At 33.5% G+C, this 16278-nt stretch overlaps 2 protein-coding genes and 1 pseudogene across 2 annotated transcripts; all 3 read right to left on the bottom strand.

Annotated features, from left to right (window-relative positions):
• Positions 1–265: 265 nt before the first annotated feature.
• Positions 266–2017, bottom strand: LOC127811013 (ammonium transporter 1 member 1-like; annotated as a pseudogene).
• A 3948-nt stretch (positions 2018–5965) lies between these two features.
• On the bottom strand, positions 5966–7150 carry LOC127811788 (MYB-like transcription factor EOBI). The gene is made up of 3 exons (XM_052351959.1): positions 6937–7150; positions 6682–6811; positions 5966–6567 (listed from the first exon to the last, which is right to left on the bottom strand). The coding sequence occupies exons 1-3, from the start codon at positions 7064–7066 to the stop codon at positions 6171–6173; spliced, it is 657 nt and encodes a 218-aa protein (XP_052207919.1). The 5' UTR covers positions 7067–7150; the 3' UTR covers positions 5966–6170.
• Positions 7151–10841: 3691 nt separating this feature from the next.
• LOC127811926 (membrane protein PM19L) lies at positions 10842–11959 on the bottom strand. Its single transcript, XM_052352134.1, has 3 exons — positions 11610–11959; positions 11352–11529; positions 10842–11216 (listed from the first exon to the last, which is right to left on the bottom strand). Exons 1-3 carry the CDS (start codon positions 11734–11736, stop codon positions 10973–10975), a joined length of 549 nt encoding a protein of 182 aa, XP_052208094.1. The 5' UTR covers positions 11737–11959; the 3' UTR covers positions 10842–10972.
• Between the last annotated feature and the right edge of the window lie 4319 nt (positions 11960–16278).

The raw sequence follows: 16278 nt of genomic DNA, 5'->3' as shown, positions 1-16278 counted from the left end.
GGTCAATTGTTAAATATTTTTGTGATAAAGCATATTCATTATAAGCAAGACTAATGGTTAAGTGATGATAAATATATTTTGTTTTTAGATATATAAGGTACATTTATTGTATTTATTTTTGACTTTTAAATAATTTGATTGGTCAATAATAAATATATTGTGTTTTAAATTATTTAATTAATTAATAAAATTATTTAAAATTAAAAATAAAATATGATAAATATATTTTGAAGGGAATTGCGTGATGACAAATGGACGATGGGAGGAGAAGAGAAAGAAATGTAGTCCATATCTTCATTATCTCCGACCCACCAATTATCTTACCAACAACAATCATTTTCCAGGCTGGAATTTACCAATTAATTTTACTATTTTCACAATATTCATATTTCTAAAAAAAAAAATAAACCTATGTTCTTTGAGCCGATGGTTCAATATCCCTCATTTGGATGCCATTCACCTGGTTCAAGTCACCGCCATCATGGTAATCATACGCAAAACCACCATGCCGGGTCGGATCCATACCCGCCATCTCGTCCTCCGGCGAGATCCGGAGAAGCCCAAGCTTGTGAAGCACGAAGAACAGCGGACCCATGGTGGCGCTGACCCACCCCCCTATCACCACAATCTGGATCACATGCGCCGCCAGCAACCTCCCGCCGCCGCCCATTAACAAGCCGTACGGACGACCCGACCCGTAGACCTCGCCCACGTACTTCTCGGCGGCGAAGAGCGCCGTGAAAATCACCCCCCAGGCTCCGCAACCGCCGTGAAGCTGCGCCGCCTCTAATGGGTCGTCGAACTTCGCCTTCTCCGCCAGTTTGTTGCAGCCGATTAAGACTAGCGCGGCCACGAAGCCACAGATTATGGCCGCCCAAGGCTCCACCACCGAGCACCCGGCGGTGATGGCCGCGAAGCCGCCCAGAAGGCCGTTGCACACGTCGGTCACATTCCAGTGGCCGGAGAGTAGTCTTTTGCAGAATAGTGTTGTTAGAGCCGCCGTGCAGCCAGCCAAGGTGGTGGTGACGGCGGTCCTCCCCACCGCGCTCCACTGGCCGTAATAGCCGCCATTTGGGAACGGAGTCAGAATCTTGGTGAAGGAGCCAGGGTTGAAGCCGTACCATCCGAACCAGAGCAAGAAAGTTCCAAGAACAACAAGCGAAGCACTGTGACCACGGAGAGTCGCCGGCCTACCGGTAGGGTCGAACCGGCCGATTCTGGGGCCTTCTATGAGAGCGCCATATAGCCCCGCAATGCCGCCAACCATGTGGACGACGCCGGAGCCAGCAAAGTCGATGACGCCGGAGCCGAACAAGAGGTCGCCAGTTTTTGTTGCGCTCGCCCAGCCATTGGGCGATCAGAACCAGTGGGAGACTATTGGGTAGACGAAGCCTGTGAGGAAAGATGAGTAGATGAGGTAGGCCACGAACTGGGTCCTCTCGGCGATGGAGCCGCTGGTGATGCCGGCGGCGGCTATGGCGAAGGCCCATTGGAAGAGGAAATGGCTGTAGTCGAAGTCGAAGAAAGAGTTGGGAATGGATTTAAGGGCGAAGAAGTGGCGGCCAACGAAGCCGTTAGAGGGCGAGCCGAAGGCGAGGGCATACCCGAAGAGGAAGTAGGAGAGGCCGCCGACGGCCGCGTCGAGGACGTTGGTGAGCATGATGTTCATGGTGTTCTTGGAGCGGACGGAGCCTGCGCAGAGCATGGCGAAGCCGAGCTGCATGGCGAAGACGAGGTAGGCGGAGAAAAGGAGGTAGGTGGAGTTGACGGCGTGGGTGGTGTCGGAGAGAGTGGCGTTGACAGCAGAGAATTGGTCGCAGATGTAGGCGGCGGCGGCGGTGGCGGTGGCGTTGGAGCCGAAGAGCTGCGCTAGGTTGGCCGCTGAGCAAGTCAGAGTCGCCATCTCTGCTTCCTAATTCCCCGAGAGAGGGCCAGAGACACTCCTTTATGGGGAGGATTCTGAATTTTCCCTTCAAAATCCAAAAGAGAGAGAAAATCCCTACCTTGCCTGCTTCAGTATCATCTACCCTCGTTATACCGAAATGGTAATTTTATATTAAAGAATGATCCTTCAAATATCAAATAATTACTTTTGTGAATAAATTTTATCCACCTCTTGCAGTCTAGTTCGATTTTCAAATAGACCTCGCTTATGTCAAATTTACATCATTATGCTTTAACTTTTTAAAATGACACTAATTTCTTGTATTTTTCTCATTTTTTTTTTTAGGGTAATTGTTCTTACGCGACCTCCGATACGCCAGATGAAATAAATCACAGGTTGAGTTTTTAGTTCTTGCACAGAGTAAAGTTCGAACTCGTAACCTATTATATTGACACTAGTATATTGTTTATCCGATTGCTTGACTTATATCCTGTGGGCATTTTTCTCTTTTTTCTTCCTCATATTTAAGCTTATTCCCTTAAATATAATATAATGTATGTCTTTCAAAAAAAAATATAAAACAAATTATAATAATTACAGTTATGGGTCATAAAAATACCTAAATTATGCAAACTTTAAAATTAATTTATTTTATTTCATTTATGATTATAACTTTTCAATTTTTTAGATTTTCAATTACATATTATCATGTATAAAGTTATAAAAATACCTTTCTCTTAAACACGTGACAATATGTGATTGACTTAGAACATTGCTGATATGGTGTTTCGGAAGCACAATAATTTTTCTTTCTTAAATAACTAAGTGAATCTTACTCTTATTAAATTAGGATAAGATATACTTAAGCTTCTCAAAGTTTATAATATGAGTCACATAATTTCTTTATAATTTTGTTTTAGATAAATAAGTTGATAACCCTCATTAACATCATTTCTCGGCCTATAAAAAATGACCACAATACACCAGTTAAACAATTACAGACAATTTTATTGTTAAAAAATAATTAAAAATAAAATTATCAAATTTACTCTTAAATAGATAAAAAATAACACTAATTGATTATACGAGAGGGCAAAATAGAAAAAAAATATGTAACCATTAACCTGGAGACTAATTTATTTTTGTAATTCAATGATAAATTGGGTTTCAGTGATATTATGAATTAATTGGCTGAGAAAAATTAAAATTTTACTTGGGTTTATAAACTAATTATGGTTAATGATTATACTTTTCACTTTTTCTCTATTTTTAGTTCTTAAATCATCAATATATTGACACAACTTTCCTTTACTTAATGATAAGTTTGATATTTTTATTTTAAATTGATTTATAATAATAGAATTATCTATAATTGTTTAAAATTAATTAGGGCATTGTGGTATTTTTTTCTTTTTTTGGCATTTAAATCTATATTTTTTTTACTTAAAAATAATGTCAAGGGGTTATTGGATAAAAAATAAAACTATAAGGGAATTCAATGTATTTTAATGAATTTTAACCTTCAAATTATAAACAATTCTCATATAGGAAACAACAAAAGTCTTATTAAATTTTAAATTTTATTGATCAATGAGAAAAAAACTAAACTAGGGATGTGCATAAAAAAAATTATTGACTTACACATCACAAGTATTAAAAAAAGACACAAAAACTCTCGTCTTTTATTCAAAATATGCCCTGCATTATCTTTTATAGAACAGAAGGTCTATTGTATATGTTCAAAAGCTTGGATTACCGCAAAAGTATGGGATTAAGTTTACCTCCGTATGACTATAGATAATTTGCGTATATTTGAGGAGTCAAACCCCAAGGTTTCTACTCAGGGCTTACATGTACGTCCACCTAAATCAGTATGTGTTAGATTGTGAATTTTAAAAAGAGTATAAATAGTCTCAAATGAAGTCTATGCATTAATCAATGACCCTTCAAGTTAGGTTGTATGGAAACAAAAAAGAGAAAATATTTTTTCACAAAAAGAAAAATAAAAACTCAAAAAATGTGTAAACAAAAAAATATAAGGCATTTCTATAAATATATTTTTATATAGAAAATTATAAAAAATGGTTATCCAGTCTAAAGATAAACCTACTTAGAAACATAATTTTTTTTATTTATAATCTCATGGACGGAAACACTTTTTTGATATTTTTTTAATATCATGAAATAATTTTAAAATATTTTTAAAATTATAAAAAATACTCAAAAATATGTTTTTAACATTTCTCGACATTTCAGTACATAAAATATTTTAAAAATGCCAAAACGGTATTCTCAAAATATTTTCATGCATTATAAGAGTATAGGTGTCACAATTAATACCTGAGCATATAAAAATAAAATAAAATTAAATATAAGATATTTATTGATGAGATTTAGGTAATTTGATTAAGTTACACATCTCCCAACATATGGCCGTCAATTTTTTGAGATTGTGTGTTTTTGAAAACTAAAAATTGACTCGTGACTTTATACATAAAAGTATTTCTCAAAACACTCACGTGACAGAGATTTGAGAAGGCACGTGACAACAAGAAGAACATACATCTAGCAGACATGATTGTTTTGTAGGGTTGAGTATTCCCTAAGTTTAGTTATTAAATCTATTATATTGTTTAAATTGAATAAATTTAATATTTTTTAAAATTAAAGTGAATTGACTTAATAGTTACGCAAATAAAAAATAATAATAATAAAGTATAAACATATAAAAAAATATTAAGGATAAATAGTATTTCAAATAATCTAAGTCAATTTTGATAAAAAAAAAATAATATTATTTTTAACATTTTAATCAATTCAATTATTTTGATTTTTTTTTAATAAAGAGAACGAATCTAATTAAAATAACTAAAAAAATTTAATTTAAAAATCGAATAATAATACTTGCAAAGTAGATAATTTGAAGAATAATACTGCAAAGTAGATAAGAGAGAGAGAGAGATGGAAAGATATGTTGGACCACTAAAGAATTTTTGTGGTGGTAAATTATAAGATAATTTGAAACCTTATCTGTTCTCACCAAATTAAGTAGCTAAGGGTAGGCTTTGTCACATTGTGAAGGCTGGGCTACACTGATGAAGGGATTTCATGATTTGAAAGCATCTCATAATTAAGTTTCAACCTTTCAATTTAATTAATTACTGATTGATTTTTAAGTGCAAATTCTACATTAATTTTTTATATATAAAATATATCTCTGAAATGATATAACATATATATGTATGTATATATGTCTGTCTTAATAACAAACAAATTCTGAGATGAGTTCACATATAATTTTTTGTGTATTTAATTTACATATACCCAATACAATACAAATGTGATGTATATATGGGCTTCCAACCCATTAAATTGTAGAGCTAAATCCAAAACACACTATGTGCCCAGGCCCACAGCCCAGTACATGTTAATGTGACTCATCAGGACTTGGTCAGAAATTCATGATTATTTCTTTATTTAAATAATAAAAATGCATTATTATTTTCGGGTGTATTAGATTTTTTTAATAAATTCCACTAATATTGAAATTAAAATAATAAAAAATGTTACTTTCACCTTCAATTATGACATTTTTTGTGATGCTCACGGATTGATCTGGTGCATTTTAATGATGTCACATCAATATAATTATATAGTACGTTAATGTACAGGTGTCAGGAAAAATGTTACAACTAAGCATTTAAATAGTATTTTTGTTAAAATAAAGATAGTTGGGAGATGAAATCAAGACAGGGAAATGAAAGGGCCATTTTGTAAGCATGCTCAGAATGGGGCCGATGGGCCCTTACTTAGAGAGAGGGAGATCTAAAGAAAACCCAAATTAGGGAATTTGCTACTTTCTTTTTCTTTCTTTCTTGTTTGTTAGTTTGGCACTTCCAGGAAATTTGTGAATTTCATCATTGCCCTTAAAGACAATTCAGTTGCGTCAAATATCAATTAGTTTTTTTGGTAAATTCCTCTTGATGTCCCCAAATGTAGATATAGTCTTTGATCATTGAATATTTTCATTTCAAATTATTCCTTCATTGAACTTAATTGCAGATTGAGCATGTAAAGAGATGGCATGAACCATGCAATATATAATATAAATATATATATAGGCACAAAATTATTGGATGGAGAACCTAGTCTTGCCTCCAAATGATTAAAACTTCATAGGTGCCTGATTGAGAACCTTTTTTATTTTTTTGTCCCAAGAACAGCAGCTAGCTAGTCTAGGACAAGCACTAACAAGAAGACAAAAACCCCCAAAAAATTAAATTAATTAGTCCCACAACCCATCCCACAAAATTAGGTTTTCCTCAATATGATTTGAGGTGCCTTCTGGGACAGCAGCTGCAGCACAGCCAGTAGACAACATTGAACACCAAAGCCCTCCTTCTTCCTCAGCAATTTGATTGTCTTCTTCCACCACCAGTGACATGATCTTCATGTCCATAATTTGGTTCATCATCAGCATCATCTGCTGTTGATTCTGCTGTTCTTGTTGTAGTTGTAGTAGTTGCTGCTGCTGCTGTTGTTGCCTTCTGAGAAGCCGGGGCGCCTTCAACTTGTGGGTGCCATTGGAGGAGGGTTTTGGCTTCTTGTTGAAGTGAGTTCTCCAGTAGTTCTTGATCTCATTATCTGTTCTTCCAGGCAGGCTTCTTGCAATTGTTGACCACCTATATGTATATAGTTTGATCATCACTACTACAATTATTCTAATGATGATCAGTTGGCATATATAAAAGGAAATTAAGGAGGGAAAGCAGATGAGTGAGTTCATCAGTTAGTACCTGTTTCCCCACCTAGCATGCAGCTCAAGTATCATGGTCTCCTCATAAGGAGTGATTTGCCCTTTCTTGAGGTCTGGCCTCAGGTAATTCACCCACCTCAATCTGCAGCTCTTTCCGTTCCTTTTCAACCCTTTTTTAATTAAGGCAACACACCCATGAAACAACCCATTAATTATGACCTTTCATCTACCCGTAACAATACAAAGCAGAGAGACTCATGTCCTAAAAATGTGTGTGTGTGTGTGTGTGTGTTACCTGCAAGGGTAGCAACAGAGTTCCATCTTCCTTCACCATGCAGCTTGACATACTCAACGAGCAGCCTGTCTTCCTCTGCAGTCCAAGGGCCCTTCCTCCACCCCTCTGACGCCATTACTCCCCAATACATAAAAGCAAAAAAGGGTTTCTTTTGTCTCCAACACTAATGCTCTGCTTCAACATAAAGTGCCAGAGCTTGCTGTATATTTATATTTACACATACCCTCTCTTCTGCTTCTGGTTGATTCCCTCAGCCCATTTCATGTCCTTTTCAATTCGTCACTCTCCTCTCTTCATTCTAAACTAACATGAACCCTAAGTTACCTTACTGCCCTCAATCAAACAACGCAGTTCTCCTAGTAGTACAGGTCCAACAGAGAAAAACCCACGTCAAATGTGAGTCATAGAGAATTGCAATTCGTAACTAAGAGCTCCTGACACGTGACGTGAGCTGTTGGGAAGATAATTTAGGAGGGTATTATGGGAAAGTGAAGACTGCCAAGGCATTGGGTGACATGTTCTGACTAGGATACAAATCCATTAGAGTATATATTTTGTTGATGGTAAAGTAAGCACAATAAAAAAGGGAAATGGGCAGCGACAAGGGCCACGTATAACCTAGGCTTGTGCCCTAATATTCTAACTTCAAAACACGAGTGGGTGGCAATTTTTGGGGTAGAAAGCCACCGGAGAGCCAATGGGTTTCTACCAGCTCTTGGGTTTGCTTACTTTCTAAGGCGAGGGAGAGGATAATCACCCATTAATTTCTTATTTAACTATGGTTAGTTGGATGCCATTTTGGGTATTGGGACCTTAAAATATTCGAGCATGTCGAGGCCATGGTGCGTCACTCGGGGACAGGTGTTGGCCTCCCAGCGGGTTTAGAGAGGGTTCTTTGGTTACACAAGGAGGCACCCATTCTTGGTGCTACTATAAGTCTATAACCCCTAGATTATACACTAGTACAGGAACACCCCCACAAAAGGCTAATGAAATTGTTAAATAATTCCCTTGCTTGAGAATTCTATCTTCTCAGCTCTGACTGGACAACTTATTATAAATAAATAATTAAAAATAGAAAAAAGCGTCATTCTGTTCATCTATAAATTTTAATTATTAATTAACTGATAATATCCAGCATCTTCAGATTTTAATATATATTAATTATTAATTACCAGATTTTATTGTACTAAACAAAGTAATTGGATTTGCGCAATCTTTAGTGCATCGCAGATTCCAAATCTTACCACACTAAGGATACAGGTCATCAAAAAAAAAAAAAAAAAAAAAGGAAAGAGTAAATTAAGTGATGAGTGTTTTAGTGTCTATGATTGCTAGTTTCATGATAGTCATATTTTTTTGAGTTTTTTTTTTTTCAATTCAAGGTAGTCCAAGTGATTCTCGAGCCCGATTCGTTTGAAAAGAGAAGAATAGGGTTTGATCTCCTCCCCCTGCGATAAATTCTACATGCTTAATAATTTTAAAATACCACGTTTTTATATAAGCAAACTAAAAAATTAATAAAGATTAGAATGAGGGCATGTGGTAAACAATCAAATTTGATTCTCTAAATGAACCAAACAAGCCAACTAAAGGTGTGAGCTTCGGCTTAGACCCATCTTAGTGTTTGTCTGGATAGTCTTTGACTAAATTTTTTAATCGACATAACCCTTCAAATTTCGTCTATTTTGAATCTTAAATTAAATTAGACTTGTTGAGAATTTTTCGTAAAAACTAAAGAGCTGAATATCACTAAAAAAAATATTTCTTTTGCACCATCATAAATTAAGTAAATATCTTGTACTAATCTAAATATATGTATACATGCATATGGAAATGCTATTTTAACACTAAGTTGTCATACTTTTGACAACATTAATTTATTGGCACGTTATTAACATTGACATGACATAAAATATAACACATGAATATCACTAAAAATATCACAACTCATTGTCTAAATAACATTTTTAATATATATATATATATATATACCCACACACAAACATTAATATATACATGAATTTAAATAAATTTTATAATAATTTAACATTTAATTTTTGATCTATATCAAATCGAATGGATTGAAAATCAAGAATCATTATTTTCTAGACAAAAGACCGAATCAAGATGATTTGATCTGGGAACGAACTATTCTGTTGTATTTTATTCAAACTAAAATTATACACTCATTATAATTGTGTGCAATGCCCATTAAATTATAGGATTTTTTTTTTGTATTTACTTGAGGTGTCCGAGCTTCGCCTGATTAATTTTTAGGGGTGGATGACCTTCTCCCTTAATATACTCTCTCAGTAAATTCGGATACGGTTACAATTTATACACACTCAGAATTAGATATCTGACACAATCTATGTGACACTTATTTTCTAATCTTATTATTGTCTTTCAGTTAAATGTTATCTTACATCAATAATTTTGTATTCTAAGTCATCGCACTGATTTGAACACCGATACTTTATATGAAACTTCAAATATTTAACTACTTGCAAACACTTTTTAACTAAGGCTAAGTGCATATCTTGAAAACAGGTTTTGAAATTTGAACTTTGTTTGTTTCTCCACACGGCAAAAGAATATGAATTGGGTTGGGGGGTAGCAATCAATCAAGGCGGGCAAAAAGTAGAAATGAACACCAAATCAAATGTTTGATCTCATATATATATATATATATATGGCTGGTTTGATAAAGCTTCAAATCAGATGAGATTTGGGGAAGTTTATATATTCAGTTTTAATTTCATGAATGACATTTTAGCTGGAAAGGGCTTCCAACAGCTGATTGATTACATACCAATCAATTAGCAGCAGCCATGATTAGTTACTTGGAAAGAACAATGGTGACTAGAGCTGCACTGCAGTGCTTTGCTTTTGAACACGTTGGCAAATGGGCTGGGCGGCCCATGACCCGCCTCCCAATCCAGCCCCATACTATATCAACGGGTATTGTTGATCTGGTATTATATCAAATGAATCGTACCAGACGAGTGTTTTGTGGCTCACCGTCCAACCTAACTCACCAAAAATAATAGTGGTGACCACAATGAGGTGACACACCAAAATAGGCCGACCTGACCCACTTTACCTCGTTTATTATGGGATATAAGACCGATCCACAAAATAGGCAAGCCAAGTAGGAGCCGGGCCGGGCCGGGCCGTTCATTTTCCAACTCTATTTGTAATTACAAAAGGATTATAAGGGTCTTCGATGTATCAAGGACATTTTGGGAATTTTAAGGGGCATCAAAGAAAGAATGAATTTTTAAAAAAATGGGGCCATAGTGTCATTTTTTAAAATTTTTGGGTGTTGGCATAAATCCCAAAATTTGGGGATAAAAAATATTGGCTAATGAATACTCAGTTGTAAATTTATATTCGGCGGAGCTGATATGTTGCGATTCCAAATCTGCCGTCCGTTTTGCTCGTCTTCTATAAAAATAAATTATTTTATTAAATTAAAACACATAATTAAATAATAATTATCTTAAACTAATAGTGAAAAATTTAATATTCTTCTTTTAAAATTTATTCTACCATTAATAAGAAAAAAACTCATCTGAACTCATATTAAAAAAATGTTAAATTTTATATCATTAGTTTGAAATAATCACTATTTATGTATAGTATTACTAATGGCAAAAAAAAAAATAATAATAACAATTATTATATTATCTGCACGAATAATATGATAATTTTGTTATATTTAATATTTTATATTTTTAACTTTAAATTTTTATTTATATTATTTTTAAATGAATAAATTAAATTGATTAAAAATAGTCATAATGACTCAATTAATTTTAAATAATTCCACAATTTTAATTTTAATAATTAATTATTATTTAAAAATTATGAAATCAAATATTCCCCAAAAAAGAAAAACTCAGCAATGCACACAAAACAGTCGTCATATATATATATATATATATATACACATATAATCATTTACACAAACCCAACTTCAGACTTCATGCAACAACCGCGACGAAAAGGAAGGTTTTTTTATAGGTAACTGCTAAGCCCTAGTTGCCGGCACAGCGCCGCCGCCGCCGCCGCCCTTCAGAGCGGGATCGCCGGCCGGAGCCCCGAGGCCGTAATCGGGGTCCCGGTATCCCGGCCCGTACCGGCTGCTGTAAACGCCGGCGTGAAGAAGCAGCAGGTAGAGCAGCTCCGTGAACGCCACGATTATGACGAACGCTTCCAGAACCTTCAGCCTCCATCCTCTCCATCCTCCCACGTTTATCTCCTTGCACGCCAGCCTGCACCGGCGATCAAAGTTTAAATCTCCGGCGACTTCCGGTCATTCTAATTAATTAATCTCGTATTTAAACGTCCAAATTTTTCTTAATTTTCTCTATCTCATATATATACATACGCGCGTGTTATTTCCTTACCCAAAAGCGAGCGCAGTGACGGCCCATGCGACCAACGAGGAAGAACAGGCGGCAGCTAGACTGTCATTTCTCCAGGCCCTGATGTGGTTTCCGCCGGCGAACTTCGACACTATTCCGAGCACGGCGGCTAGAATTGAGAAGGTCAGGAAGAACCCAGTTGCTCCGTTCCCTCCAAAACCTGCAAATTTTTAATACCCATTAATATATATATATACATATATATATATACAGAGAGAGAGAGAGAGACTGATAGCTTACTGGGGTGACTGGTTTGGCCATTGATGTACCTGTTAACACACCAACTAGCGAAACCCAAGACGACGAAGTACAGTACCAGGTTGAGAAACAGCAACGGGCTAGCTACGTTCCTCCCCACGCTTGCCATCTTACTTGCAATATATATGTATATATTATATCGATCCCTGTTACTCAATGAACACTTGAATCGTCTTCTCTCCTTGGAAGAACCCCAATATCTAACTGCTTCGTGAAGCTTACGTCGTCTGATCTTCCTTGTCTAAGATGGGATGGGACAAGAGGGGAGCACTACTGAGGATTGTATATAAAGAGGCTTTCCATGGTTGATACGTGTCTTGCTCCTCCGCCATGGCTGCGGCCTGCGGCCTTGCGCTTACAGCTGTTGGGACACTTGTCCATTGTTCCCCATTTTCATCTCTCTCCCCCTGTCTCTGGATTCCCCCCAGCCTCAGAGCACAGAAAGATAGATCGGACGGACCATATCCATGGACAGATTCTATTTTCCGTCACAGGGGGTCCACAATCTGCTCCACTAGTACCAACATAAAATGCCCAAAAAGTAAACCCTAAAATATTCAAAAAAATATTATAACATTTAAGAATATCTATATAATATAAATAGTAAATTGTATAAAGTCAGAAATGTAATTTTTTTAGCTATATAATATTTGATGATTATGTTATACAAAATACATTTCATGTTATATAGACTTTTTTGACAAGGGTTTTGAGACCGATCACAATTTAATCTACGTGATTTTCGTGGACTCGTTTTATTTATCTTGATTTTGAGATTGTCCTAACAATCTTCGATATTAAATTTACTTGAATGGATTATTTCTACAAAATGAATATAGAACTTATCTCTTGATTAATTTTCTTACACTTAAGTCGGTCACTAAATTTAAAAATAATATAATAATACTATAATAAATATCATATTTAATTCACGAGTGACTACATCCTTATATAAGACAAGTTAAATGGTCAATACATAAGTGAGAATGATATTACATAGATGACCAAATTTGATCTCTGGCAAAAACTACCACTGGTTTGATTGTATATTCAAAACAATATATATAAATATTATTTATGAATTGAATTTGAACATTTTTTATAAAGTTCAGCTCTAAACTATTCGTATTCAATTGCTTTTAAAAAAAAAAAACAAATCGAACTCAAATATAACTAAGTTTGGACTCGCCTCGCTTACTGCTGGTGCTATGTTGCAGTGTCGCAAGTCAGTCGAATTTGGGCTTGGGCTTGGGCTTCATTGCAGATAAGTAGATGGGTGTGGATATGTCCCAGCCCATGTGTGGCAGACAGCCTGTTTCAATAGTTCTAGTCGAGGAGAATAATTCGAGGAACTGACATAAAAGACCCATTATTATTATTTATTTAAGCGAATTTTATATATTCATTTATTAAATTAATTTTTTCCTTGGTTTAATAGAATAAATTTTAGATACCGACAAATTTAGATGAATAAAATAAACAAGACTAAAAAAGAATAAATTTAGATGAATAATTTTTTTTAATAGAATAGGTACCGACAAAAAAATAAATTCTCGAATTACAGATAAATATAAAGTAGACAAATATATGACAACTAAAATCGCTCATATTTTTTAAACACAAGGTGATATTGTGAAAATGACACCTTAAATAGTATTCCAAAAAAGGTTCATATTTTTGTAAGACATTTATGCATACTATTCAAAAAATTCATAATTGTAACATTTACATAATTATGACTCATTCTCGCTGTTTTTCCCTTTTGAAAATTAATATTTTGGTTAACAAAATAGTAAAAAGTAATTGAACCGATTAAATTGTTAAGATTGAATAGATAAATTTAAAGAAAAAAATTGAATTGAATCAATTGAATTATTAATTGAATAAACTAAAATATAATTTGGTTTAATTGGTTAATCCAAAAAACTGAACTACTAATTAGTGGGTAATATAATTTGATTTTCTCTCTAATTAAATTAAAAAACTCTCAGTGTTTTATTAGTGAGTTATTTTGGTTTTTTAAAATAAGAAGATTAATCCGAATCAAAATGATCAAAATACTCAAAAGTCTAATCAAAACAAATCGTTTTACCAAATAAATGCAACTGAATCACCATTTTTTATCAATGCAATTGGATTAATTGAGTTTAATTGAATTTTTGCACCCTGAGGTACAAAGATGTCAGTTCAAAGTTACTCAATCTAAAATAATGTAAGGGAAATAGATTTTCTTTCTAACCCAACTTTATTCTTTGTAAAGAAATTATTTTCATAACTTAAATTTATAATTTTATATAGTTATAAAGGAGTACATATTATCATAATTGTATTATCAATTAATTGTAGATTGCAAGATTAATATTTTAATCACACTAATCTTATTATTAATATATTAAAGTAAGATAGTCTGTCAAGTGACAATAAATAGTGAATTGTTTTTTCTCCAAAACTTGTATTAAATTAAATATAGTATTATTATATTTTATTTATTTATAAATATATTAATATATTGAAAAACCCATGTATTAGTCTTGAAAATTTAATATATCTTAATTAGCATCGATGAACCTATCAAGAACCCATGTATTATATGATAGTAATCTCGCGAGTAAACTAGCATAATTAAATGAATTAATAACTATATATTAATTTTCTTTTATACTCTTGAAAATATAAATTGTTTTCTCTCTGTTTTCAATATTGATGTATGAGTTTTCCAATGTTAATTAAGATTTAAGATATCATATTTTCAAGACTAATGCACGAATTTTTCAATATTAATTAAGATTTAGAATATCACATTATCAAGACTATAAAAGAAAATTAATAGGTAGTGAAAGAAAAGTGAGTCAAAAATCATATTTTTCAAAGTTTTGTTATCATTGCAGAAATTAAATTTTAATATCAGAAATTAAAATTTTCAATAGAATTTTTAGTTAGTATTGGAAAACCCATGCTTTCTTATGTTTAGAAGTTTTAATTTATATTTATATCTATATTTATATTTATATGTTAATATTCATATTTTTAAAATTTTGTTATAATTGCATAAATTAAGAATATATAAATTAAAGTTTAAGAGTTTTAAATTATATTTATATTTATATTTATAATTTATAAATAAATATATAATATAACAAATTGTTTTACTTTAATAATTAATTAATCACCACCTAAACTTGATGCCAAAGACTATTGTTGTACCCGTTATGTATAAAAGCTTTCCAATACAAAATTTCATCTTTACATCAATTGCTTGTATTTTGAGTGTAGTTGAACTTAACGAAAATTAATTGTAATACCCTGAGAGTCCAGAGAAATTAGTATATATCAAGGATAGTGTAAGAAAGTAAACAACACCAGCTGGATACCTTTTGGGCTGAATGTTGGCAAAGAACTCCCAAGTTAAGCGTGTTTGACCTGAGACAATCCAATGATGGGTGACCCCCCTGGGAAGTTTGTGTAGGCCTATTAGGGTAAGTTGTTCCGGTCCTTCCTATCGCTCGATGCGGGATGTTACAGATGGTATCAGAGCCGACCCTTGGCGAAGGCGGTCCGATGAGGGCAGGGAGTGGCGCCGGGGCTTGAGGGCCTGTACAAGGAGCGGCTTCTGGCAGGCTTCTAGAATGGCAGCCCCCAAGGGGAGAAGGTCTGGGACCAATTGTAAGGTCGCATGACGAAGACATCATGTGCTTAAGGAGGGGAGAATGTAATATCCCGAGAGCCCAAAGAAGTTAGTATATATCGAGGATAGTGTAAGAAATGAAACAACAACATCTGGATACCTTTTGGACTGAATGTTGGCAAAGAACTCACAAGTTAAGCGTGCTTGACTTGGGGCAATCCAATGATGGGTGATCCCCTGAGAAGTTCGTGTAGGTCCATTAGGATAAGTTGTTCCGGTCCTTCTTATCGCTCGATGCGGAATGTTACATTAATTGTTTAATAAGTATAAAGTTGATTATGTAATTATTTATGCCCTTATAATTGACATTTTTTTTAATTTTATTAAAGATATAATTTGAGAGGTTATTGGCAAAAACAATGCTAAATGCAAGAATCTTATGAAACGATAAGCCAGAAAAATTGTGAAGTAAAAAAAAAATATGTTTTTTGAAAAAAAATTATCATGATATCTTTTGGCAATGTATATAAGATGACTTCATTATATGTCACTTTAACTTTATTGTCACTTCATCTATATATTCTAATGTATTTTTAGTTTGATAAAATATGATTAATGATTTATTGTTCTACTGTAAATTATGTAATAGCTTTTATTTTGATTATAATATTTATATATATTATAAATTATATAACTTATTAACGAATTAGTACTACCATATAATCATAAATACAATAATTGTTTTGTTATACATCAAACTTATATAAATATTTATGTGTTTAGTTTAGATTATCATACTTTATTAAATATTTAAGAAACTACTCTCAACAAAAAAATTTAAGAAACCAAATTAAGATTAAAATATTTGTTTGAATCACTTTCATACTCAATATGATGCTTAATTGCTAAAAAATGTGACAACTTACTCAACATGTCAATTCTTCTTTAACACATTGAATAGTGATATATTAAATTAAGGGTGTTCTCCATTAACATGTTGAATGACAAACAATTAATTAAATTTAA

This window comes from Diospyros lotus, chromosome 10 (genome assembly GCF_014633365.1).
Source record: "Diospyros lotus cultivar Yz01 chromosome 10, ASM1463336v1, whole genome shotgun sequence".
Classification (NCBI taxonomy): domain Eukaryota; kingdom Viridiplantae; phylum Streptophyta; class Magnoliopsida; order Ericales; family Ebenaceae; genus Diospyros; species Diospyros lotus.
Note: the sequence above shows the minus strand (reverse complement) of the source record. Positions and strands in the feature narration are given on the sequence as shown.

What these genes read in the sequence shown, in the direction of transcription:
- LOC127811926 (XM_052352134.1), bottom strand. Translation starts at nt 11,736, where the DNA reads ATGGCAAGCGTGGGGAGGAACGTAGCTAGCCCGTTGCTGTTTCTCAAC. An exon ending in TGGCCAAACCAGTCACCCCA is followed by an intron (nt 11,530 to 11,609) that starts GTAAGCTATCAG and finishes AAAAATTTGCAG; the next exon opens with GTTTTGGAGGGAACGGAGCA. An exon ending in GTCACTGCGCTCGCTTTTGG is followed by an intron (nt 11,217 to 11,351) that starts GTAAGGAAATAA and finishes TCGCCGGTGCAG; the next exon opens with GCTGGCGTGCAAGGAGATAA.
- LOC127811788 (XM_052351959.1), bottom strand. Translation starts at nt 7,066, where the DNA reads ATGTATTGGGGAGTAATGGCGTCAGAGGGGTGGAGGAAGGGCCCTTGG. An exon ending in CTCTGTTGCTACCCTTGCAG is followed by an intron (nt 6,812 to 6,936) that starts GTAACACACACA and finishes TAATTAAAAAAG; the next exon opens with GGTTGAAAAGGAACGGAAAG. An exon ending in CATGCTAGGTGGGGAAACAG is followed by an intron (nt 6,568 to 6,681) that starts GTACTAACTGAT and finishes ATATACATATAG; the next exon opens with GTGGTCAACAATTGCAAGAA.